This window comes from Microcaecilia unicolor, chromosome 7, assembly GCF_901765095.1.
Source record: "Microcaecilia unicolor chromosome 7, aMicUni1.1, whole genome shotgun sequence".
Taxonomy (NCBI): domain Eukaryota; kingdom Metazoa; phylum Chordata; class Amphibia; order Gymnophiona; family Siphonopidae; genus Microcaecilia; species Microcaecilia unicolor.
Genome location: NC_044037.1, coordinates 288,619,841 through 288,646,357, shown reverse-complemented (window position 1 = coordinate 288,646,357; position 26,517 = coordinate 288,619,841). Strand labels below are relative to the sequence as shown.

The 26,517-nt window shown below is 48.2% G+C and overlaps 1 protein-coding gene across 1 annotated transcript in view; it reads left to right on the top strand.

The window, feature by feature from the left end:
- Positions 1-26,517, top strand: part of LOC115475142 (band 4.1-like protein 5) — a 203,457-nt gene that overhangs the window by 146,938 nt on the left and 30,002 nt on the right. Inside the window, exons 19-22 of the mRNA XM_030210881.1 lie at positions 2,105-2,202; positions 10,528-10,656; positions 22,214-22,275; positions 22,536-22,646. Of these exons, the coding sequence (XP_030066741.1) occupies positions 2,105-2,202; positions 10,528-10,656; positions 22,214-22,275; positions 22,536-22,646 (400 nt within the window). The remainder of the gene's footprint in view (positions 1-2,104; positions 2,203-10,527; positions 10,657-22,213; positions 22,276-22,535; positions 22,647-26,517) is intronic.

Sequence of the window (26,517 nt, the reverse complement as noted above, 5' to 3'; positions counted from 1 at the left end):
TGGTATCAGCGTCAGGATACGCTAGCACAGGTACACGACGGCAGCAGGGGAGGGTTGGCAGCGGGAAGGGGGGGCTTGAGAGGGTCGCGGCAGGGGGGTCCAGGGGTCAGGAACTCCGAGGGGGTCTGTAAATCAGAGGGAGGGGGGTCTGCAAATCGGAGGGAGGTGGGGTCTGGAACTCGGAGAGAGGGAGGGGGGTCTGGAACTCGGAGTGGGAGGGAGGGGTCTGGAACTCAGATGTCAGACGCAAGCACACAGATTCCAACTTGATCACGTCATTCGTCCACGCCATGCGGCCGAGAAGAGGACTTCGGCTGGCGGGAGTTGGGGTCCCCCGCCAGCACAGGTACGCGACGGCGGCGGGGGTGGGTTGGCGGTGGGAAGGGGGCTCGAGAGGGTCATGGCAGGGGGGTCCAGGGGTCAGGGAGTCCTCCCCCTGCCTGGGAATCAGCTGTGAGTGATGTCAGCCTGGCTACGGAGCCTAGCTCAGGATCCACGGACACAGGCAGCTACTTTAGAGCGTTGATGGTGAGAATTATTATATAGGATGAGACTAAGGGCCCTTTTTACTAAGCCGCGCTATAGGCGCACTAGCATTTTTAGCATGCGCTAACGCTAGAGACACCCATAGGAATAAATGGATGTCTCTAGCATTAGTGCATTCTAATTTTTAGTGCACGCTAAGAACATTAGCGCACCTTAGTAAACAGGGCTGTAAGTGTAGAATTTTTAAAATAAAAAGTAATAAAACATTGTTTCTGCTGGTCTGGCTCTTTAACATAATGTCCCTCATCAGTTTTGATAGATATTATCTGAGTTTGCAATTGTTTAGTTTTAACTTGCTGTTCTACCAGCTTGCTGGCTTTTGTTGTCGTCTTCAGAGTGTTTTTGGTTAATCATAACTAATTTATGTTGTACCTTCCTAGCCCACAGACCTTTCAACTGATCTCTGTTTAGTTTAACCCCGCCCCCCTTTTTTTTTTTTTTTTTACAAAGCCGCACATCAGTGCCAACACAACCCATTTACTTTGAATGGACTGTGTTGGCATTAACACACCCAGCTGCCAGAGTGGAGGAGTAGCCTAGTGGTTACTGCAGTGGACTTTGATTCTGGGGAACTAGGTTCAATTCCCACTGCAGCTCCTTGTGACTCTGGGCAAGTCACTTAACCCTCCATTGCCCCAGGTACAAAATAAGTACCTGAATATATGTAAACCGCTTTGAATGTAATTGTAAAAACCTCAGAAAGGCGGTATATCAAGTCCCATTTCCCTTTCCCTATTTGACATTCTACATGGAATGTTGCTATTCCATATAGAAGCCTGCCCTTGCAGATCAGCAATGCGGCTGCGCAGGCTTCTATTTCTGTGAGTCTCATTTTCGAGAGAGATGGATGTCCAAAAAGTGACATAAATCGGCACTTAGACATCCATCTCACAGAGACGTCCAGATTGGTATAATCGAAACCCGATTTTGGATGTCTTTATCGGAAGTCCGTCGCAAGGATGTCCAAATCTCAAGGGGGCATTCCTAAGACTTGGACGTCTTTGAGCCATAATGGAAAAAAGCAAAGACGTCCAGACCTGTTTTTATTATGAATAAGGCACAAAAAGGTGACCGAAATGACCAGATGACCACTAGAGGGAATCAGGGATGACCTTCCGTTACTCCCCCAGTGGTTTCTAACCCCCTCCCACCCTCAAAAAAACATGATTAAAAATATTACTTGCCAGCCTCAGATGTCATACTTGGGTCCATGACAGCGCATGCAGGTCCTTGGAGTAGTTTAATATACCCCCACTACCTGTCGCACTTGTGGACGAAACTGCGAGCCCTCCAAAACCCACCAGAACCCCACTGTACCCACATATAGGTGCCCCCCTTCACCTGTAAGGGTTATGGTAGTGGGTTTTGGGGGGGGGGGGGTTCGGGGGCTCAACACATAAGGGAGCTGTGTACCTGGGAGGATTTTATGAAGTCCACTGCAGTGCCCCCTAGGGTGCCCGATTGCAGTCTTGGCATGTCAGGGGGACCAGTGTACTAAAAATGCTGGCATGTTCATGGTTGAGTTGATATCTGTGCCTTTCTGGTCTCCCTTTTGTAGTGTTGGAAGATCTGTCAGTGAAAATGAAGAACCTGGAAACGGCAAGCATCCCGTTGTCCTCTCCTCGCTCCAACATAGATATTAATGTCAACAAGCAGGTATTATGGAGTTATGTTGTCTTTTTTTTTTTATTTTGTAGACTTGCTTATATCCTCGCTTAATTCCCGTTAAACCAGATGCAGGGGTATCCGTGCAGCAGCTCTGGTTCCTGAAACCTCCTGAGTTGTTTCTATCCAAGTCGCTTATATCACCTACAGAAGTTTATAGGTCTGAAGGTGGAACTGATTTATTGCCTCAGACAGGTTCTTACCCTGTTACAAATGTTTTTTTTACTTTTCCACCCCGGCTTTTTCATCAGATATGGCAGTGTTTCTGGGCCTGATATTCAGCTGGCGGCGATTGGCGTTTTGCTGACCGCCACTGGCTTTATACCCTGAAATTTAGTGCTGGGCCATGTCCTGTCATCGAATTTGACGGTATACAAAATTGTAGCTGGTTAAGTGCATAAAGATAGGATTGCCTTTTATGTGGTTAACTTTAATTGGTTAAGTGCTGCTGAAAATACCTGGTTAGTCCTGCACAGGTGATTTAAATGGCCAGCTGTCAAATTACTCTGCTGTTTTCCCTCCCCCCTCCCCCCCCCCCCCCCCCCCACACACACACCTTAAGCATCAAGGCATCAGAACTGGTGACGAGACCATCTTCCTGTGAGGTAGCTGCCCTTGTGGTTCAGAAGTGTATGGCCAGTGGCACACTCATTAAATTTAGTACAAAAGCCAGTATGGTTTATTCAGTGATAACATTTTAATAATCTGGTTTTAAAGCAGACTAAAGAATTATTTAGACAACAGCACTGTCCAGCCCAGCTTCAAACGCATTACTAGCTTCAGCTTTCAAAATACTAGATGATCTTTTCAATGTTGGGAAAGCAGTCTGTCAGTATTTTAATAAGGAAATGACCCTATACTTGTTTAGTTTCCACCCTCTCTGGCCTCCTTTCCTTTTGATCCAATTATATTTAGATCTTGAAATAAAGAGTGCACATTTGTTACTGTTTTTCGAAATGTCCTCCTCTGTGTAAGCGCCTCAAATGCATTTCTTCCCCAATAGCAGGTTGGTGGTAGAACGAGAGGACATGAAATGAGATTGAAGGGGGGCAGACTCAGGAAAGATGTCAGGAAGTATTTTTTCACAGAGAGGGTGGTGGATGCTTGGAATGCCCTCCCGCGGGAGGTGGTGAAGATGAAAACGGTAACGGAATTCAAACATGCGTGGGATATACATAAAGGAATCCTGTGCAGAAGAAATAGATCCTCAGAAGCTTAGCCAAAATTGGATTGAGGAGCAGGTGGGGGAAGAGGGGGTTGGTGGTTGGGAGGCGAGGATAGTAGATGGCAGACTTATACGGTCTGTAGCAGAGCCAATGATGGGAGGCGGGTCTGGTGGTTGGGAGGCAGGGAATACTGCTGGGCAGATTATACGGTCTGAGATGGGAGGCGGGACCGGTGGTTGGGAGGCGGGGAATACTGCTGGGCAGACTTATACGGTCTGTGTCCTGAAAAAGACAGGTACAAATCAAGGGCAGACTTATACGGTCTGAGATGGAGATGGGAGGCGGGACTGGTGGTTGGGAGGCGGGGAATACTGCTGGGCAGACTTATACGGTCTGTGCCCTGAAATAAAATAAAACAGGTACAAATCAAGGTAAGGTACAAATCAAGGGCAGACTTATACGGTCTGTGCCCTGAAAAAGACAGGTACAAATCAAGGGCAGACTTATACGGTCTGTGATGGAGGTGGGACTGGTGGTTGGGAGGCGGGGAATACTGCTGGGCAGATTTATACGGTCTGTGCCCTGAAAAAGACAGGTACAAATCAAGGTAAGGTATACACATATGAGTTTATCTTGTTGGGCAGACTGGATGGACCGTGCGGGTCTTTTTCTGCCGTCATCTACTATGTTACTATGGTGATTCTCTAGCCAAAGGTTGCAGCTTCCTGCTGCATTCCTGGGTGAAGTAAGCTCTGTGTGTTTCTACCGTTCTAGCCTGAATAGAAGGTGGGAGGGAACGTTCATGGCTGTCTTAGATTTACTGCAATGTGGTATTAGTGTCTGCATCGGGTTCTGAGAAAGGTGAACATAGGAACTCTCCAGATAATGGGCTGATGATACTGAGAGAGACTAAAAGACGTTTTAAATAAATGTGAGATGCTAATATCTCCCCCAAAGAATTAGTACTCCTGGGAGAATTCTGCACACTTTTATTTGTAACTTTCTTGTGCAGAATTTCCCCATTATAAGGGCTCCCCCCCCGCCCCCAGGCATGAAATGTCACCAGCACAGCAGTTTCCATCGTCGTCGGGTTCCACATTCTCCTTTTCTCTCTTAGCATGTTTCCCCTCCCCCTGTTAAGTTTATTTATTTATTGCATTTGTATCCCACATTATCCCACCTCTTTGCAGGCTCAATGTGGCTTACAATACATCATGGATAGTGGAAATGAGAAGAGGTTAAGCATTTGGAGTTACAGCAGGGTTTGTGTTGGATGGTAATGGAATGCATAAAAGTAAGAGACAGAAGGCCTTGATTTACATTCATGGTATAAGTGTGAGTTTCACATGACTTGGTCTTTGTGATAAGTCTTGTCAAAGAGATTGTGTCTTTAGTAGTTTCCGGAAGTTGGTTAGTTCATGGACCGCTTTCAGGTTACGTGGTAAGTTCAGTCCCTGGCTTTCTCTACCCCGTTCTCCAGGATGAATACCTCTGATTTTTCTCCCCCTCCTCCACCCCCTTTTTGTTCGCCTGTTCTCTGCTCTCTGTCAGCATTCTGGGGTTTTGTCTCCCCATCCCTCAGCTCTCCCTTTGCTTTCCCCCTAACGCCTAGCAAGAACCCTGTTCTGTCCACCCCCAAGGTATCTTCCCCCTTCTCTCAGGCAAACCCCAACAAACTGTATGGGATTTCTCTGCCCCAATCCCACGGTGCATACACTCCATCCACATTTTGCCAGCTCTCCTCTCTCATGGCGCACACATCCGCCATCCACCTTCTTCTAGCCCTCCACCCCATGACACACATTTTCTATCCACATTTCTGCAGCCCCACCACCACCTGTGACACTCCTCCATGCACTTTTCTCCTGCCTCTCCCTTGGCACATACCACCCCATCCACCTTGTTCAGTCTCCCCCCACCCCCATGACATACATCACCATGGCTATATCCCATTCACCTTGTTGCAGCCCTCAACCCCATTCCCATGACACCAGGGGCGTATCTGGACTCCGGCGGTAGGGGGGGCCAGAGCCAGAGGGAGGGGGCACATTTTAGCGCGCCCCCCCCCCCCCCGCCGCCGCCGCCGCCGAGCCCCCACCGCCACCAATGACTTAGTCTCTCCACCCCCCTCCCGCCGCCAACCCTCCCCCGCTGCCGTTCTTACTTTTGCTGGCGGGGGACCCCAACCCCCGCCAGCCGAGGTCTGCTTCCACCTGCCGCTGCCTTCAAAACTTGTTCTTCAGCCGGCGGGGGACCCCAAACCCCCGCCAGCCGCCCCGCGCTGTTTAAAATTCATCTTCGGCCTCCGTGGCCGTGCTGCTGGGATAGGCGGCGCTGTTGAAATCCACTTCGGAGTTGACGTCGCAGCACGTACAACGTACAACGACGTCAACTCCGAAGTGGATTTCAACAGCGCCGCCTATCCCAGCAGCACGGCCACGGAGGCCGAAGATGAATTTTAAACAGCGCGGGGCGGCTGGCGGGGGTTTGGGGTCCCCCGCCGGCTGAAGAACAAGTTTTGAAGGCAGCGGCAGGTGGAAGCAGACCTCGGCTGGCGGGGGTTGGGGTCCCCCGCCAGCAAAAGTAAGAACGGCAGCGGGGGAGGGTTGATGGCGGTAGGGGGGGCCAGGGCAAAATCTGCGGGGGCCCAGGCCCCTGAGGCCCCACGCAGATACGCCCCTGCATGACACACGCACGCCTCCAATCCACCTTTTATCAGGCCACTCTCCCACAATCCAGCCACCTTTTTTCCAGGAACCCCCCTCCCCCTGCCTCCAGTAGAGGAAGAGCTGACCACCCGCACATTGGGCTGCTTCCTCCTCCTCTGCCGTTCCGGGCCCAACTGTTCCTTTAAGCCACACAGGCCTCCGTACAAACTGTGCAGCTTAAAGGAACTGCCGGGGACCAAGAGAAGGCAGAAACTGCCTGATGTGCAGCTCCTCCTCTCGCTGTGCTGGAGTGGTGTGTATGTGCAGGGAGAGAGCGAGGCAGCTGGAAACGGAGCGTCTGTGCCACGCTGACTGCACAGAATTCTGCATGGGAAAGGCAGAATTCTGCGCTGTCTGTGGAGGTGGAGGATTCTCCCAGGAATAAATTAAATTAAAAAAATCCTTATCAAAGAGAAGAGAATGTACTGATTTTATTGTATCTGCCAAGTTCTACATAAGGATCTGTTACCTGAGTACACTCTGTGCTTATTGCTGAACCTCACTTTCCTTCATCCCCTCCCTCCACCCCTGTGGAGTGTTGTCTTGCCTGCCAGGGACTCTCTGTGCCTGTTGAATGTGTGGCAGGAGATTACACATTCCTCAAGGAGATTAGCTTGTAGCGTGAAGGTAGGCATACACTGCCAAGCTATGCTTTTGCAAACATGGAGAAGTATCTTCAGATGGGGTTGTTGCCTTTATATCATAACAGGAATGAACATATGCCAGGGTACGTCAGCGGCAGTCTCAATCTCTGATTTACTCTTGCATTGTGACAAAAAAGTTCATGAGATGTAAGAGACACTGGTAACGTAGGGAGGTGTTGTTGGAAGTTACATTATCTGGCTTTTTTCACTGTGGGCATGAGCTAGTGTGGTGGGTTTTAAGGTTTTCACTGTTCAGTTTTGTTTTGTTTTTTTGTTACATATTTCCCACTCATGGCAGGCTCAATGCGGCTTACGTGGGGCAATGGAGGGTTAAGTGACTTGCCCAGAGTCACAAGGAGCTGCCTGTGCCTGAAGTGGGAATCCAACTCAGTTCCTCAGTTCCCCAGGACCAAAGTCCACCACCCTAACCACTAGGCCACTCCTCCACTGTTGCTACTATTTGAGATTCTACATGGAAGGTTGCTATTCCACTAGAAGTCGGCCCTTGCAGATCACCAATGTGGCCGCGCAGGCTTTTGCTTCTGTGAGTCTGACGTGCAGGACGTCAGACTCACAGAAACAGAAGCCTGCGCAGCCTTCTACATGGAATGTTGCTAGTGGAATAGCAACATTCCATGTAGAATCTCCAATAGTAGCAACATTCCATGTAGAATCTCCAATAGTATCTATTTTATTTTTGTTACATTTGTACCCTGCGCTTTCCCACTCATGGCAGGCTCAATGCGGCTTACATGGGGCAATGGAGGGTTAAGTGACTTGCCCAGAGTCACAAGGAGCTGCCTGTGCCTGAAGTGGGAATCGAACTCAGTTCCTCAGTTCCCCAGGACCAAAGTCCACCACCCTAACCACTAGGCCACTCATTCACTGATATTCTGTAATTTCTGTAGATACCTCGTAGGTCAGCCAGTAGAATATCAGACACAATATTTGAGGTGCGGTCGCACCATGGAGCGATACAAAGGCATTATAATGTCCTCATTTTTGTTTTCCATTCCTTTCCTAATAATACCTAACGTTCTATTTAGTCGCCGCCGCACACTGAGCAGAGGGTTTCAATGTATCATCGACGATGACACCTAGATCCCTTTCCTGATCAGTGACTCCTAATGTGGAGCTTTGCATTACGTAGTTATAATTCGGGTTCCTCTTTCCCACGTTCATCACTTTGCGCTTGGTCACATTAAATGTCATCTGCCATTTAGATGCCCAGTCTCCCAGTCTCGTAAGGGCCTCTTGTAATTTTTCGCAATCCTCTTGTGATATAACAATTTTGAATAACTTTGTGTCGTCAGCAAATTTAATTACCTCACTAATTACTCCCATCTCTAGGTCATTTATAAATATGTTAAAAAGCAGTGGTCCCAGCACAGAACCCTGGGGAACTCCACTATCTACCCTTCTGTATTGAGAATACTAACCATTTAACCCTACTCTGTTTTCTATTTTTTAACCAGTTTTTAAACCACAATAGAACACTACCTCCTATCCCATGACTCTCCAATTTCCTCTGGAGTCTTTCATGAGGTACTTTGTCAAATGCCTTTTGAAAATCCAGATATACAATATGGACTGGCTCACCTTTATCGACATGTTTGTTCACCCCTTCAAAGAAATGTAATTGATTGGTGAGACAAGATTTCCCTTCACTAAATCCATGTTGGCTTTGTCTCATTAATTTATGCTTTTGAATATGCTCTGTAATTTTGTTCTTTATAATAGTCTCTATTATTTTGCCCGGCACCTACATCAGACTCACCAGTCTATAATTTCCGGGATCACCTCTGGAACCTATTTTAAAGATTGGTGTTACATTGGCCACCCTCCAATCTTCCGGTACCATGCTTAAGATTTATTTACCACATTTTTGATGGAATTCACTCAAGGCGGTGTACTGCAAGAATAAGTCAAACAAGCAATAGACAGAAAGCTCACTTAACTATCTGACAGGCTTCAATAGAATATAAAATGGTAGCAGTCAGGGCCGTGTCAACACAGTAAGCGGGGTAAGCACTGCAGGGGGGCACCAACCTCTGGAGGGCGCCGCCCAGGTCCGCTCACTTGCAAAATCTTTTACCTGAAGTTGTGATTCTCCTCTCTCCCCTGCCCTTCCCTCTCTGCGTCAGGAAGTGAAGGCAAGTGGTGAGCGATCATTTTCACGGTTAAAAATCATATTTCGCAAGAAAGGCTTGTAAGCCTTGCCATCTTGTGCCACACCCGGGGGGGGGGCGCCAACTGATAGTCTGCAGGGGGGCACTAGAGACCCTAGGCACGGCCCTGGTAGCAGTTTCTATAGAGATTGTAAGCTCTTCTGAGCAGGGATCGTCCTTATTCGTTAATTTGTACAGCGCTGCGTAACCCTAGTAGCGCTCTAGAAATGTTAAGTAGTAGTAGTAGTAGTAGAAAGAGACTAATGACAGTGTGGAACGAAATTGGAGAGAGGTTTGTTCAGAGGAGAGTTTCCTGACTCTGACCTGTAATGGCAGTATTTCAGTTTTAGTATAGAATCTCTGCAATGATTCAGCAGAAATAAGTGATTTATTTTTTCTTCGGATTGTTTTGTGATTTTGGGGATATGGATGGTACAGGTATTTCAAGATAGAAACATCTTCCAAAATGTGTTAATAGAAAGGCTGACATCAAAAATAAACAAAAAAACAAACAAATCAATGAAAACTCGATCTGCTCAATATTGAAAGTGATTTAAGCGGGCAGGAGAGACTCCTGCCCACATAAATTATTCTTGGTGTGCTGGCTGTTGCTATTCAGTGGCGTCAAAGGAGGTGGGATGTGGCAGAGGGAAGACTAATGGAGCCAATCGCTAATACTGTTAGAAAAGTTAGAGGACCGTTGGGGGATGGGAGGGGAGTGAGGGAATAGAGAGGAGGTGCTGGTTCGTGCCAGGGGAGAGGAAGAGTGGAAGATGCTGAACCACATGCCCGGTGAAACTGGGGTGGCAAAGTGGTAGGCAAGCCATTCTGGGATTGCCACCCTATAGCAATGCGTATGGGGTGGTAGTGAGCGGATCAGGAGAGAGGGTCTGTTACCAGGGGTATATGTGTGTTTTATTGGAAGAAGGTGCCGTGAGGGGCAATCGTTATTGGGGGTGGGGTGCACTTTTGGGAGAAGGTACCATCAAGGGGGTCTCTTATTGGGGAGGGGGGTCATGAGGCAGAGTCGGAATCAGGAGGTTGTGAGGGGGGAGGACTGATCCTCTGATGCTGGTCTCAGGTGATATTCAAATGGGACCTGCTTAAGTATATTACAAGTTTCAGCAGCAATCACATGTCCAGTGAGAGTCTGATATTCAGTTCCGGTACCCAGACATGGCTTGGCATTGAATATCCGAGGCTAATTTAGCCGATGATAGCTTTAAAAAAAGTTTTCAGCTCACCACCAGCTGAATATTGACTGGAATATTTTTGGGGGGAGGGGAGCAAGAGAGGAGGACCTTAGTCTCCTTCTTTCACTGGGTCTTCCACCTGTGACAGCATTTAATTTTGAAGCAGTTTGAACCTGCATGCTCATATTTCCATCTTGATTGCAAAATATTTTAAGTTCTGCATTTAAGTGGAGGTTAGTGTGGTGGCCTGAGAACTTTGGGCAAGTCACCTAACCCTCCATTACCCCAGGTACAAAATAAGCACTGTATGTAATATGTAAACTGCTTTGATTGTAACCACAGGCAGTATATCAAGTCCCATCCTATTATCTCCTCCCCCCCCCCCCCCCCCCCCCACAGTCTTGAACTGGACAACATCAAATGTTTTACTTTTTAAGGAAGAAGTAGTTAAGCTGACAGAGAAGTGCCTGAATAACTCAATTGACAGCCCTGGGGTGACAGCGGTACGAATGGCTACAGACATTAAGAGCAATATACTGAAAGCTCAGGTGGAGGCGGGACACAAGGTAAGAATCATGTCCCCATTAGGAGATGACAGCCAATAGGCATAGGAATGGAAGTCCAGGAGGTGACATCTTGGTACGTCAATCCTTCAGATGGGATGGGGGAGGGTGTTGCAATCAACGATGCCTGTTTTTCAGTTCTTCTCTAGATTTTTTTTAATCCATATGTATTTTAGAAAGGTAGGTGTGACTTTTTTGAAGGGAAAACAAAGATGTGCAAAAGCATTTGACAACTCTTGAGAGTAGGAAAAGGAGGGATTTACGGAGGCTTAAGGAGTGGTGAAGAAAAGGGGCAGTGAAGCCTTGATGCATAAAAGAGTGTTCACTCATTATGGTGCCGAAATCCTGGATAGCAGATTGAATATTGCTGCTATCCGGATAGTTCCAGGACACTCCTGCTGTGCACACACTCCACCCGGGCATTATCCAGACAGTGATGGAGGGGGGGGGGGGGGTGATCAGTAATTATTTTCAGCAACACTGTCCCCTGAAAAATCACTGGATAGATTCAGTCAGTGGAACTTATCCTGCCTGTAAACATGAGTACGAATCTGTTTTCAAACTAATCCTAAATGAACAATAAGATACATTACATTAGTGTTAAGATTATTAAAAGTCCATTTCTCTCGGTAACAAAATCTCTAATCCATACATCAAAACTTCTCCAATAACCTTGCCTTTATCTGTTTCCTGAAACTGGATTAATTCTTCACTAATTTGAAAACTCGAGGAAATCTGTCAGCTTGGAGCGCTCTTGATGCCATCTCCACATACTCTGAAGATTGTATAATCAACAGTTTTGCTTGCGATGATCTAAGTGCCCTGCCTAGTATGTACCAATCAAGTTTCTCCTCTAAATAAATAGAAAAAGACCCTTGGCCAAGACCTTAAATGTTAAACACAAAACTTTAAAAAGAATTCTAGCTTGAACTGATAACCAATGCAGGGTACGAAGAACAGCCAAACATGATCGTGCAATTTTAAGCCCATCAACAGAGGGAACACTTGAGGACATTTCTTATTACTGAGCCACACTTGACAGACTGGAACAGGTTTTCCGTCAGAATCTGCTTGTGCTTTGCACCATCCATCTTTTCCCTCAGTCTTCATAAGTACAAATAAAGTCACAGGCCTTCTTATCCCCACAATGATAAAGGAACAGTGGGGAGTGGACAATGGCTCTTCGAGGACAAACCAGATAGACTTCAAATGTTCAAAGAAGCAATATTTATTGATGGTTGAGGACTGTGTTTCAGCAAAGATGCCTGATTCAGGAGTCTTAAGGTTAAATCTGGAGAATAAAACCATTCAAAAGGCCAATGTGCCAAAAGGTGTTGAAATAAATTGGTCTTGAAAAAGACCTTTAATGATTCTCCGTTGAAGACAATCGCAGTTGTGCTCTCAAAGTCATGGCAAAATGCCGAGTGCCATTGTCCACTTCCCACTGTTCCTTTATCTTTGTGTTTGTTGCGGGATTCCAGTGATCCTCCACTGTGGTGGACCACCTTTGCTTTGCATGCCCACAACATAATGCTGCCATAGCCTAGGGCCTGAGACTAGGGAGAAGACTGACCTTTCAGCAAGACTCTGGTCCTGAGGAACTGAGTTCGATTCCCACTTCAGGCACAGGCAGCTCCTTGTGACTCTGGGCAAGTCACTTAACCCTCCATTGCCCCATGTAAGCCGCATTGAGCCTGCCATGAGTGGGAAAGCGCAGGGTACAAATGTAACAAAAATAAAATAGATACTATTGGAGATTCTACATGGAATGTTGCTACTATTGGAGATTCTACATGGAATGTTGCTATTCCACTAGCAACATTCCATGTAGAAGCCTGCGCGGCCACATTGGTGATCTGCAAGGGCCGACTTCTACATGGAATGTTGCTAGTGGGACTCTGGGCAAGTCACTTAACCCTCCATTGCCCCATGTAAGCCGCATTGAGCCTGCCATGAGTGGGAAAGCGCAGGGTACAAATGTAACAAAAATAAAATAGATACTATTGGAGATTCTACATGGAATGTTGCTACTATTGGAGATTCTACATGGAATGTTGCTATTCCACTAGCAACATTCCATGTAGAAGCCTGCGCGGCCACATTGGTGATCTGCAAGGGCCGACTTCTACATGGAATGTTGCTAGTGGGACTCTGGGCAAGTCACTTAACCCTCCATTCCATATCATCAAGCTGATCAATCCATAGACTGGTGGGTTGTGTCCATCTACCAGCAGGTGGAGATAGAGAGCAAACTTTTGCCTCCCTATATGTGGTCATGTGCTGCCGGAAACTCCTCAGTATGTTCTCTATCTCAGCAGGTGGTGGTCACACACAGCAGCAGCAGCTCTGGCTAGGCCTCCAAGCCTAATTTTTAGGTTTTGTTGAGTGCCTGGGGTTGAGGGCTCTTTTGAGCAAGTGCAAACCTGGTGGTGCCAGGTCCCTCCTTTTCTCCCCCCTCCCGCTGGCTCCGTTAAAAAAAAAAAAAAAATTTTAAACGTCTTTAAAGGCGTTTATTTCGACGTTTATTTAAGCGTCTATTGCAGCTACTCACTGGGACACCAGGTCGTTACAACTCGGAGCGGACAGCAGGTAATTTTACCTTTTTATAGCGGGCGGGGGTTCCCCGATTCTTCTCCTCGTGGCACATGGCGTCGGAGGGCGAGGGCGCAAAGGGTCGCTCCCCGGGTCGCTTGAGCGCTTCTAGAGGGGATGCGGGGGTCTTAAAGCCTGATTCGCCCTTGTTGGGTGGCAGTTTCGTGACCGATGAATGTCCCGGTCCTTCCTCCGGCGTGGCGGTTTTTCCCGCCATAAACGCCCATCCCCCCGCTCCTCGCCTCCGCCATTTTGGCCGGCCACGCGGCTCGGACGGCTTCTTCTTGGGCCGCCCTTGAGGTTGGAGACATTAATGCCATGAACGCCCTTAATTTGGGCGACGGCACAGAAGCGGCTAAAGTTAAGAGCCGTTCTTCCCGCGCGGCTCCTTCGCGGAGTTTCGCGCCGGACGCCATTTTGGATGCGCAGCAGGCCTCTCCCCCGCTGTTGCGAGCGCCGGTTGAGAGTGCGCCTAGGGCTGTTGCCCAGGCTGCGGAAGTGCACAGTCTGGGGGGTTTCTCCCCCGAGTTTGTTTTGCTGCTGCATCAGGCCTTCCTCATGCACAACGCTGCCCCCGCTCCCTCGTCTGGTAAAGAGGTTGAGGTTCCCAGAGGTAAACGCCCTCGGGTTGATTCCCAGGCCTTGGAGGAATTTGTCTCCTCCGATGTAGATGAGGGCAGCGTGTCTGAGGTCTCCCAACGGTCCTTTGCGGATTCCTTGGAGGAGACGGATCCCCGCTCGGATGGAGCGGATGACCCCTCTGCAGCGCGGCTTTTTCGCCCAGAGGATTTGCCCAACCTGTTGTTACAGGCCATGGACACTTTGAAGATTTCCTCTCCGGAGGACGTCTCTCCCTCAGCCCCTGTTGGCTCTGCCATTATGCTGGGGACGAAGCGCCCGCCTAGAACCTTCCACGTGCATGATGCCATGCACACCTTAATTTCGGCTCAATGGGATGTCCCAGAAGCGAGCCTTAAAGTGGCTAGGGCTATGTCCCGCCTCTATCCTTTGGCTGTGAGTGAACGTGAGGCCTATCTGTGGCCTACCGTGGATTCTTTAATCACGGCGGTGACTAAGAAAACGGCTTTGCCGGTGGAAGGTGGCACGGCCCTAAAGGACGCCCAAGACAGGAGATTGGAGGCGGTCTTAAGGTTGTCCTTTGAGGCGGCTGCTTTAAGTTTGCAGGCCTCAGTTTGCGGCTCCTATGTGGCCAGGGCGTGCCTGACTATGGTGCAGCGGGCTTCCCCCTCGGATCATTCCTTGAGGGATGATTGGCCAGCCCTGGAATCGGGCTTAGCCTATTTGGCAGACTTGCTGTATGATGTATTGAGAGCCTCAGCTAAAGGCATGGCTCAGACAGTCTCTGCGCGGCGGTGGCTTTGGCTGAAACATTGGTCTGCTGACCACGCCTCTAAATCCCGCCTGGCTAGGTTGCCTTTTAAAGGCAAGCTGCTCTTTGGGGTCGAGCTGGACAAAATCGTGACCGATCTCGGCACGTCTAAGGGCAAGAAGTTACCAGAGGTCAGGGCTCGGGCTAGTGCTCGTCCCGGTACCTCCAGAGGACGGTTTCAGGAAGCCCGTCGGTACCGCCCGGGCAGGTCGGGTTCTTCTGCCCCCTCTTCCTTTAAGAGGCATTTCTCCCCCAAGCAGCGTTCCTTTCGCAGAGACCGCCGTCCCGGAGGTGCTCCCTCCGGTCCTCCCCCAGGGTCTCGTACCCAATGACGGGGTCTTGGTCCACGCCCCAGTGCAGATTGGAGGACGGCTGTCCTCGTTTCTGGGCGAGTGGACCACAATAACTTCAGACGCTTGGGTGCTGGAAGTCATCAGAGACGGCTACAAGCTAGAGTTCTGCCGACCCTTAAGAGACGGGTTTGTACTCTCTCCCTGCAAGTCTCCGGTCAAAGCTGTGGCAGTGCAGCAGACTTTGGACAATCTGATCCGCCTGGGTGCGGTCGTTCCGGTGCCAGAAAGTCAGCTTGGCAAGGGGCGTTACTCCATTTACTTTGTGGTACCAAAGAAAGGAGGTTCTGTCCGGCCTATCCTCGACCTCAAAGGGGTCAATCGGGCCTTGAAAGTGCGGCACTTTCGCATGGAGACTCTCCGCTCTGTTATAGCGGCAGTGAAGGCAGGGGAGTACCTGGCATCCTTGGACATCAAGGAAGCGTACCTGCATATTCCCATCTGGCCTCCTCATCAACGCTTTCTGCGTTTTGCAGTCCTGGGCCGACACTTCCAGTTCAGAGCCCTCCCGTTCGGGTTGGCTACTGCTCCGCGGACCTTTTCCAAAGTAATGGTGGTCATAGCGGCCTTCCTGCGAAAGGAAGGAGTACAAGTCCATCCTTATCTGGACGACTGGTTGATCCGAGCCCCCTCTTATGCAGAGTGCGGCAAAGCTGTGGACCGGGTAGTTGCTCTTTTGAGCTCCCTGGGATGGATCATCAACTGGGAGAAGAGCCAGCTGCGCCCCGACTCAGTCCCTGGAGTATCTGGGAGTTCGATTCGACACCCAAGTGGGCAGAGTGTTCCTGCCAGACAATCGGATTGTCAAGCTTCAGGCTCAGGTGGACCAGTTCCTGGTAGCCTCTCCTCTTCGGGCTTGGGACTATGTGCAGCTGTTGGGCTCTATGACGGCCACGATGGAAGTAGTGCCCTGGGCCAGGGCTCATATGAGACCACTACAACACTCTCTGCTGCAGCGCTGGACTCCGATGTCGGAGGATTATGCGGTGCGTCTTCCCTTGGATCCAGCAGTGCGCAAGGCGCTGAGCTGGTGGATGCAGGCAGACAAGTTGTCTGCAGGAATGCCTCTGGTGACCCCAGAGTGGATTGTCGTCACGACGGACGCCTCATTGTCGGGCTGGGGAGCCCACTGCTTGGGAAGGACAGCGCAGGGGCTCTGGTCTCCTGCAGAGGCGAAGTGGTCTATCAACCTCCTGGAACTCAGAGCCATTCGGTTGGCGCTTTTGGAGTTCATCCCGGTACTGGTGCTGAAGCCTGTACGGGTACTGTCGGACAATGCCACGGCTGTGGCCTATGTCAACCGCCAGGGAGGTACCAAGAGCGCCCCTCTAGCCAAGGAGGCTATGAGTCTATGCCAGTGGGCGGAAGCGAACCTGGAACAGCTGTCAGCGGCCCACATTGCCGGAGTCATGAATGTCAAGGCGGACTTTCTCAGTCGCCATACCTTGGAGCCCGGAGAGTGGCAGCTATCTGCTCAGGCGTTCTTGGACATCACGAAGCGCTGGGGCCAGCCGAGCCTAGATCTGATGGCGTCATCGGCCAATTGCCAAGTGCCGCGCTTCTTCAGCAGAGGACGGGACCCTCGATCCCTGGGAGTAGATGCTCTTCTCCAACAATGGCCGACACAAGAGCTTCTCTATGTGTTCCCACCCTGGCCCATGTTGGGCAGGGTCCTAGACCGGGTGGCAAGACATCCCGGCAGGATAATCCTGGTGGGTCCGGATTGGCCCAGACGTCCCTGGTATGCGGACTTGATCAGGCTCTCAGTCGACGATCCTCTGCGGCTGCCAGTGGAGCAGGGCCTGTTACATCAGGGTCCCGTGGTGATGGAGGATCCCTCCCCCTTTGGTCTTACGGCCTGGCTATTGAGCGGCAGCGTCTGAGGAAGAAGGGCTTCTCAGACAAGGTCATCGCCACTATGCTGAGAGCGAGGAAACGCTCTACTTCTACTGCTTACGCCAGGGTTTGGCGTATCTTTGCAGCGTGGTGTGAAGCAGGCTCACTTTCTCCCTTCACTGCTCCAATTTCTTCAGTGTTGGCGTTCCTGCAAGAAGGTCTGGACAAAGGCCTGTCGCTCAGTTCCCTTAAGGTCCAGGTAGCGGCTCTGGCTTGCTTCAGGGGCCGCCTGAAGGGTGCTTCCCTGGCTTCCCAGCCAGATGTGGTGCGCTTTCTCAAGGGAGTTAATCACCTGCGCCCTCCTCTGCACTCAGTGGTGCCTGCGTGGAATCTCAACCTGGTGCTAAGAGCATTGCAGAAGCCGCCGTTTGAACCCTTGTCGAGGGCATCTCTGAAAGACCTGACGTTGAAAGCAGTCTTTTTGGTGGCTATCACTTCAGCCAGAAGAGTTTCCGAGCTCCAGGCGCTCTCATGTCGAGAGCCTTTTCTGCAGTTCACTGAGGCAGGAGTGACTATTCGCACAGTGCCTTCCTTTCTGCCCAAGATTGTTTCTCGCTTCCATGTGAATCAGCAGCTCTGTCTCCCTTCCTTTCGTAGGGAGGACTACCCAGAGGAGTACTCTGCTCTTAAATGTCTGGATGTGAGACGAGTCATCATCAGATACTTGGAAGTGACCAATGATTTCCGGAAATCGGATCATCTGTTTGTCCTGTTTGCAGGTCCTCGTAGGGGTCTGCAGGCTGCTAAGCCTACAGTGGCAAGATGGGTCAAGGAAGCCATTGCAGCGGCTTATGTGGCCGCGGGGAAGGTGCCGCCTATCCAGCTGAAGGCTCACTCCACAAGAGCTCAGGCGGCCTCGATGGCAGAGGCCGGTTCCGTCTCCTTGGAAGAGATATGCAAGGCAGCAACTTGGGCTTCGGCCCATACATTCTCCAAGCATTACCGCTTGACTGTGGCTGCTCGGGCGGAGGCCCGGTTTGGAGCTTCAGTGTTGCGGTCAGGGATTTCTATGTCCCGCCCTGGGTGAGTACTGCTTCGGTACATCCCACCAGTCTATGGATTGATCAGCTTGATGATATGGAAGGTAAAATTATGTATAATCATACCTGATAATTTTCTTTCCATTAATCATAGCTGATCAATCCATAGCCCCTCCCAGATATCTGTATTGTTTTATTCTGGTTGCATTTCAGGTTCAAGTTTAGTCTTCAGTTACTTCAGAAAGACTTCGTGTTCAAGTTTTTTCACTTGGATTCTTCAAGAGTTAAGACGAGTTTGTGTTACAGTGAGCTGCTGCATTCCTCTCCCCTCCGTTTTACGGGGCTGGATTGAGACTTATAATTCTGCCGGCACTCCCTCCCGCTTCGTGCGGCTGTAGGGCAGTTTTGTACCCCTCCCGCTTCGGCGGTGTTCGGGTCAGTCAGCTCCTCCCGCGGTTGCGGTTGCAGGATAAGCCAGATCCCCCCGCATCGGCGGGTGTGGTGTCCCTCCCCCGCTCCGCGGGGATGAGCTGGACGGATTCCCCTCCCCCACTTGTGTGGGGATGAGCTGGGTTAATTCCCCTCCCCCGTTTCGGCGGTGGTGAGCTGGGCAGAGTGTCCCTTCGTGGGTGTAATTCTCTAAGTGCTGAGTCCTGCGGATGGAGCTTTGATATCGACATACTGAGGAGTTTCCGGCAGCACATGACCACATATAGGGAGGCAAAAGTTTGCTCTCTATCTCCACCTGCTGGTAGATGGACACAACCCACCAGTCTATGGATTGATCAGCTATGATTAATGGAAAGAAAATTATCAGGTATGATTATACATAATTTTACCTTGCCCCATGTAAGCCGCATTGAGCCTGCCATGAGTGGGAAAGCGCGGGGTACAAATGTAACAAACAAACAATGATCCTCGGCACAATGCAAAAGTAACTATGGAGTTGCTCGGCAACAAACAGAATGTCCTCATTTGGCCCAGAGAAAGACTAGACCTGAACCCGATTGAATATCTGTGGCAATACTGCAGTCCACAGACAATAACCAGCCAATTGGCATAAGAGATCCTGCCAAGAAGTCACTATCTCACTTTGTAAAGTTGAGAAGACACTTGCCCCCTGGATTCTGTATAGGTCGCCCAAATTTGGGTGTGGATCCCAGATCTGCGTGTAAACTAATTAGTCAATTAGGTGCTGACAATCAATTATTGGAGTTAAGCACTTAAATGGCAATAATTAACGTGTGGATCTGCCTTATGTCCTATTCTATAACATACACACTTAAATTTCATAGCGTGCAGCTCCAAAGGTGGCGTGGCCTTGGGAGGGATATGGGTGAATTTGTGCGTCTAATTGTCATTAGTTGGGCACAAAACAAAAAAATCCCTTACCTTTCTAGTAGAACAAATCAAATAGAACATCCACAACCAGGAGAATGGTTAGGGCCGTCTCTCCCTTGGATTTTCCGCCAGCCAAGTCCCTGAGGAAAGTTTGTCTGAAACCCATGGCGTTGGGCGCAATGTTATATTCACAGGGAGGAGCAGTCTTTCCTCCATTATTATTATATTATTATTTGTTACATTTGTATCCCACATTTTCCCACCTATTTGCAGGCCCAATGTGGCTTACATAGTACCGTAGAGGCGATCGCCAATACCGGTTTTAACAAATACAAAGTGAGGTTGTGGTAAAGTAAAGTTCATGTGTGACAGACACATTGGGGAATCGTGAGAAGGAAGAGTTAAGTTATGTCCAGTTAAGTTATGACAATTAAGCGATTTTATCATTGGAGCCCTTAGCGTTTGGTTTTATGACCAGTGAAGGGCTCACAAGAAAAGTGAAAGTTTCTTACTTTTTGATGTCATTTATGCTGGTTTAGTTGGTTATTTGCAGTGCATTTGTATTATTAGCACACTAGTAAAAAAGGCCCGTTTCTGATACAAATGAAACGGGCGCTAGCAAGGTTTTCCTCGGCTTCCCTGCAGCTACCCGTGTCCAGCGACCCTCCTCTCCCCCTGCCCCCCCCCCCTGCAGCCACCCATGTCCAGCGACCCTCCTCTCTCCCCTGCCCCCCCCCCTGCAGCCACCCATGTCCAGCGACCCTCCTCTCCCCATGCCCCCCCCCTGCAGCCACCCATGTCCAGCGACCCTCCTCTCTCCCCTGCCCCCCCCCCTGCAGCCACCCATGTCCAGCGACCCTCCTCTCCCCCTGCCCCCCCCCCCTGCAGCTACCCGTGTCCAGCGACCCTCCTCTCCCCCTGCCCCCCCCCCCTGCAGCCACCCATGTCCAGCGACCCTCCTCTGGACATGGATCAGCTGTGAGGCATGGTTTCCCCCTCCCCCCTCCCGGGTTCTGAAATTGACATCATAATGGCTATGGTGATGTCAGCCTGATCTACGGAGCCTAGCAGACCAACTCAGAATGAGGCACGGTCCCAGGCAGCAAGTTAGAACATTGGAGGTGAGAATTATTATATAGGAAATGGGGCACACAATTGCACAAAATAGCACGTTATTACACACAAAAAATTACCACTGTGAATGAGTGGCCAAATGAATGAAGCTCCGGGATATATGTCAGGCCTTATAGACCTACCAACCAGGAATTCTACTAGATTATCACGTACGTTCCTGAATCTCCACTACCCCAACTGCAAAGGACTAAAATATAAATCAACCTATGCATCCAGTTTCTCTTATATAAGCACGCAAATATGGAATGAATTACCAAAATCAATAAAAACAACACACGACATAAATAATTTCCGAAAATTACTGAAAACTAACTTATTCAATAAGGCATACCACAACAATCCATCCTAAATACCAGTAACAAAATTTACACCAGAACTACACAAAACGTAACTCTTTATTCCTGATTGTTCAAGTCTAATCTACTAGGATTGAAGTTTTATCCAATTATCTTTTATTTCTTATTACGAAAATGAACTTTATTTATTTGACTACCTAATTCCACTCTGCCACCTCCATATTTTAATTATGTATTTCTCTTTTCCCGAATTGGTGATTACCATTACGGAACAATTGTAAGCCACATTGAGCCTGCAAATAGGTGGGAAAATGTGGGATACAAATGCTACAAATAAATAAATAAGTGCAATGTTTCACCCGTTAGTGGTCTTTAGTGACTACCATGTGGGTGTTTAAATTTCTGAGGGGGCTCCTCTCTCTTCCATACATTTGGTACATTCTCCTGGTTGTGGATGTTCTATTAGTTGGGCACAATCATTTACACTAGCCTTTGGCAAGTGTAAATGTTCACACCCAAAGTGAAACGCGTGCTAAACTAGTATTCTGTAAAGGATGCTCCATGCAGGGCTTAGCAAGGATCGTCCCAGTACCTAACTTTAGGTGCCATTTCTTGAATCTGGCTGTTATTGCTGCAAAAAGGGCTTCCACCAAGTGTTGAGTCCAGGGATGTGAAGCCTTAAGCAATGAAGAATAATACTGACATTTATATCTCGCTGAACCAAACAAGTTCTAAGCGAGTTACATTAAGGAAACAATTTTAAAATTCTGATTAATCCAATTAAAAATTTAATGAAAACATATTGACAATTTTTATTGAACAAATGAATAAAAATACATTAAACAAACATGTGTTGGTCAATATTTTAACAATTTTCACTTCTAACCCAAACTCCCCACCCAACCCTTCATAGTTGGCACATTTCAAGATTTTAAGGATTATTAATTCTTGTCAGGATCAGAAAAAAACAATCATCAAACTGGTAAATGACTAGTGTAAGCAAAGATATCAAACTGATACAGAATAATGAGTAGACAAGGATAGACCATTGCGATCTGATTTACTGAATCCCACCCCGTTCCACTCTACTGTAACCATTACTGTGAACTACAACAGAGATGATCCGTTGTCTGGACTCTTATGACCCCAGGTCATCATTGGAATGATGACATCTACCTTCCTAACCCCACCCCCCAAGTTACAGAGAAGGGTGATGAAAATGATAAAGGGGGTGGGATGACTTCCCTATGAGCAAAGGCTAAAGCGGCTAGGGCTCTTCAGCTTGGAAAAAAGTGAACTGAGGGGAGGTATGATAGAGGTCTATAAAATAATGAGTGGAGTGGAATGGGTAGACATGAATCACTTGTTTACTCCTTCCAAAATGCTAAGACTAGGGGGCACGCAATGAAGCTACAAAGTAGTAAATTTAAAACGAATCGGAGAAAATATTTCTTCACTCAGCGTGTAATTAAACTCTGGAATTCACTGCCAGAGAATGTAGTAAAAGCAGTTGGCTTAGCAGATCATCTTGTAACTTGGCTAGTTTGGTGTGGTGCTTACTGAGTTAATTTTTCATTCCAGGTGAATAGAGAGGACTCCACTTCGGGGGACAAAAACACAAATGTGCAAGATACAGCAACCAGGTACTGTACAAAAACAACCGGAAGAAAAATGCCCTTAATATGCCTTCACTTAAAAAGTTTATATCAAGTCCTCATCTTGCTCACATAGCAAAATGGATTTAAGGCACACTGCAGGGAGTGAAGATATTATATGAAATCAGATTTAGAGGGTCTTGTTCTAGGTGATGGAGTCCTTGGTGAATTGCTTCTGTTTAGTTAGGATAGTATTGGTCTCATTTATAAAAAGGTAAAGACAAGTCAAAATCCTCTTCTCTCCATAGAATCATGATAGCAGGCAGCATCCAGAGCAGTCCTCTAAACAGCAGAATCCAGGAGGTCCAGGAGTCCAGAGAGGCCACAAGGTCCATTTCAGCTTTGGAAGCCTTCATTCCGTGAGTGATTCTGGCTACACTGTACATACAGCTGAAAAGAGGGAGTCCAAATCACAGAAAAGCACAACGGAAGGTGGGTTGACATCCAAACTTTAATAAAGAACCCGACACTGGCCGAGTTTCAGCAGAACACCTGCGTCAGGGGTCATCAGTCTCAGCAGTGTAACTGGGATCATGTCCTTATTTCTTTAAATATAAATGAGCAATGCCGACATTAAAAAAAAACGTTGAAAGCAACGTTGCAAAGCCCGATAGAAAGGAAGGTCACTCGCTGTTTGGCTACAATCGGATGATTGACTGACTTGAGTAAATTTGCAATGTCACTTTCAAGTTTTTATATGTTGGCATTGTTTTATTTATATTGAAAGAAATAAGGAGATGATCCAAGCTGTACTGTTGAGACTGATGATCCCCTACATAGGTTGAAACACGACCCATGTCAGGTCCTTTATTAAAGTTTGGATGCCAACCCACTCTTGGAAGCCCATTGTACTTTTTCTGCTTTACGCTGTACACAGCTTTAAGTTTTAAACCAATTCAGTGCATCCACACTAGCTCTAAATGGAAATGATTAGCAGATAAGTGCTTAAGCACTAGGGGTTAAACTAGATCAGGAAGTTGTGAGGAACCCCTAAGGGTCAGAGAAGAAGGGATCCGGGAGAGGAGCAAGATGGGTAGGTTTCATATCCGGGATTCCAACTACAAGTCCCAGGATCCTAGGGGCTGGGAAGCCACGCCCCCACGGAGGCATAGGTTTCCCAAGAGCTGGAGAAGGGAGGAGGACTACAGTTCCCAGGAACCCCTGCAAAGCCCTGGGGGCAAGCAAAGGGAGCAGGATCCCAAGGGAGAGGAGGGGGATTGGCTGAGGAGGAATAATCAGGAGGGAGAGGACCAGCTGGGGACCATAAAGGGAGAGGAGCCCATGGAATGGGAGGTGGAGAAAGAGGTCGGAGAGGAGATCCAAGCCCAGGATGACTGGGGAAGTGAGCCCATGGAGATTTCTGCTCTAGCTCAGGTACAAGGGAAGAAGTTGAAAGGCTTCATAACAAACCTTCTTCAAGGCCGGGGAAAGCTTGCAGGAAAAGTTAAGCAGCTGTTCCACTCAAGGGGGAGAGAGGTGCTGTGCTGTAAAGCAGTGAATGATTTCAGCTGTGGCCAGAAATCAGACCCGGCTGGAGAAACAGGTAGTGACTTGAACTGTGTCCAGGAACCTGGCCATGCTGGGGAAGCAGTGAGTGATTTGAACTGTGTCCAGAATTCATGCCATGCTGGGGAAACAGTGAGTGATTTGAACTGTGTCCAGAACACTGCCATGCTGGTGAAACAGTGAGTGATTTAAAACTGTGTCCATCTTAAGTAGAGGAGTGTGGTAGCCGTGTTAGTCCACTCTTAAGGTTATCAATAGAAATCAAACAAAATAAAACATGGAAAAGAAAATAAGATGATACCTTTTTTATTGGACATAACTTAATACATTTCTTGATTAGCTTTCGATTTCCGATCTGAGGAAGAAGGGCAACCTTCGAAAGCTAATCAAGAAATGTATTAAGTTATGTCCAATAAAAAAGGTATCATCTTATTTTCTTTTCCATGTTTTATTTTGTTTGATTTCTATTGATAAACTGTGTCCAGGAATCAGGCCATGCTGGGGAAGCAGTGAGTGATTTGAACTGTGTCCAGAATTCATGCCATGCTGGGGAAACAGTGAGTGATTTGAACTGTGTCCAGAACACTGCCATGCTGGTGAAACAGTGAGTGATTTAAAACTGTGTCCAGGAATCAGGCCATGCTGGGGAAGCAGTGAATGATTTAAACTGTATCCAGAAACTGTGGCCGGCGGGGGGAAGGAACAAGGGGTGATGTGTGCTGTAACCAAGGACCGTGTCTGAAAGAGGAAGTGTCTTGGCCTTGCTGATGGAATAAAGCATTTTTAAGCATATTTTTGAAGTCTGCTTCTGGGAGTGCTGTGTCCAGGGAAGGGCCCTTCCAGGGTCGGCCGAGTTCATACCTGCAGGAAGGCCTGAAGGTGGTGGCCTGCTGACAAAGTGCAGTGTGTGTTCCTTGTCTTTTCCCCAAATCTGTCTTTCCCTCACCATCTCCTTTTTTTTTTTTCTACATCCTTTCCTTTCCCTTCATTCCTCTGTTCTTCTTTTTTTTTTTTTTTTCTATCTCCATGAGGACCGAAGGAGGGCAGTCCTTGAATTTACTGCTGTTGTAACAGCGGGGGAAGGGAATTCTTTTTCTGCTGCTCCCTCATTCCTCTACCCTTGGCTTTCTAGTGCTGTCAGCTGGTTTAATTAAAAGGTTAGTAAAATGGTTCGCTGTGTAATGGTGGTTTGGCCTACCTCTGACTGGATCGTAAATGATTTTAACTCCTGTAGATTTAGAAGATTTTAAATTGATTGCTCTTAAGTAATGAGTTATGCATACCAAGACCTTTTAATTTGTTTTATCTTGGCCATAAGCTCCTTAGATAATTATCACTGAGGCTGGAAACTTTTTTTTTTTTTTTTTGTACATATGTAGATGAAACCAGCGAGATAAACACAATGTAAGCACACCTGTGTCCTGCTACGACAAAGATCAGGGGACGGTTTTAATAATCCCGCAGCTGACACATCAGATCCTCCTCTGACTTTTACAACACAAAAGTCAGAAGGGATTTTTAGGAACTGAGCAAAACAGAGGAGCTTAAGTAGATGCAGAATTATTTTGTCTCATAATCATCTATACAAGATGAGCCACAGAGAAGTAACCTAGCAGAGGTTTGGGCTGAGAACTAGGACCTTGATGCTCAAAGCTCCAGTTCTAAGGTGAACAGTGCCCACCCCATGCCGTAGGAACAGGGCAGAAACGTAGCCCTCCAATGCTCAAAGCTAATGGAATGCAAATTCTATGCGCACTGTGAGACCGAAAGTAAGGAGGAAGAATGTGCTGGTGCACGCGCACAAGAGTTTTTTTTGCAGTAAGTGCAGTTCTAGTGTGCATGCCCAGACAAATTCAAAAGTGACAGCACACATTGGCGCTGTTCTTCTGCACCTTTCAATATAAGCTTTTCCATTTTATTCCACTTGAACAGGTGCCAATCCTGCTTATAATGGAAAGAGAAAAACGCCTATATTGTGACCCAAATCGAGAGATGGGCGTCTTTCTCCTGTGGGCGCCCAAATCGGTATAATCGAAAGCCCATTTTGGGCGTTTCCAACTGCAATCAGTCGCAGAAACAGGTAAAGTTGACGGGGGCGTGTCGGAGGCGTGGTGAAGGCGGAACTGGGGCGTGGTTATCAGCCAAGGAGAGATGAGTGTCTTTAACTGATAATCGAAAAAAAAGGCGTTTTTACCGCAATTTTGGGTCACTTTTTTTAGACCCTTTTTTTTCACGAACAAGTCCCAAAAAAGTGCCCCAACTGCCCAGATGACCACTGGAGGGAATCGGGGATGACCTCCCCGGACTCCCCCAGTGGTCACTAACCCCCTCCCACCAAAAAAAACCCCCACTTTAAAAACTTTTTTTCCAGCCTCTATGCTAGCCTCAAATGCCGTACCCACCTCCATGACAGCAGAATGTGTTCTATCCTGTGACAGCCTTTCCCTGGTTCTGATGTGGCTCTCGGGTGAGTGTGACACCTTTTCTGTTATGCGCACTGCAGAGTCACATCAGCAATGCATTGTGGTGGGGGTAGGGTATTGGGCTCCGTGATTCCACTAGCTTGTGGCAAATGCTCACGGTGTTGGTAGTTGGTAGGCTCTACTCCCATGGTGCTTTTCCCCCTGCTTACTGGGTCAGAGTGTGCCCTGTTTTGTTTCCGGTAGTCCATGAGGTAGTGGCCATTTTTGTAAGCCAATTTTAGCTCCCTTCCACGTGTTAGCC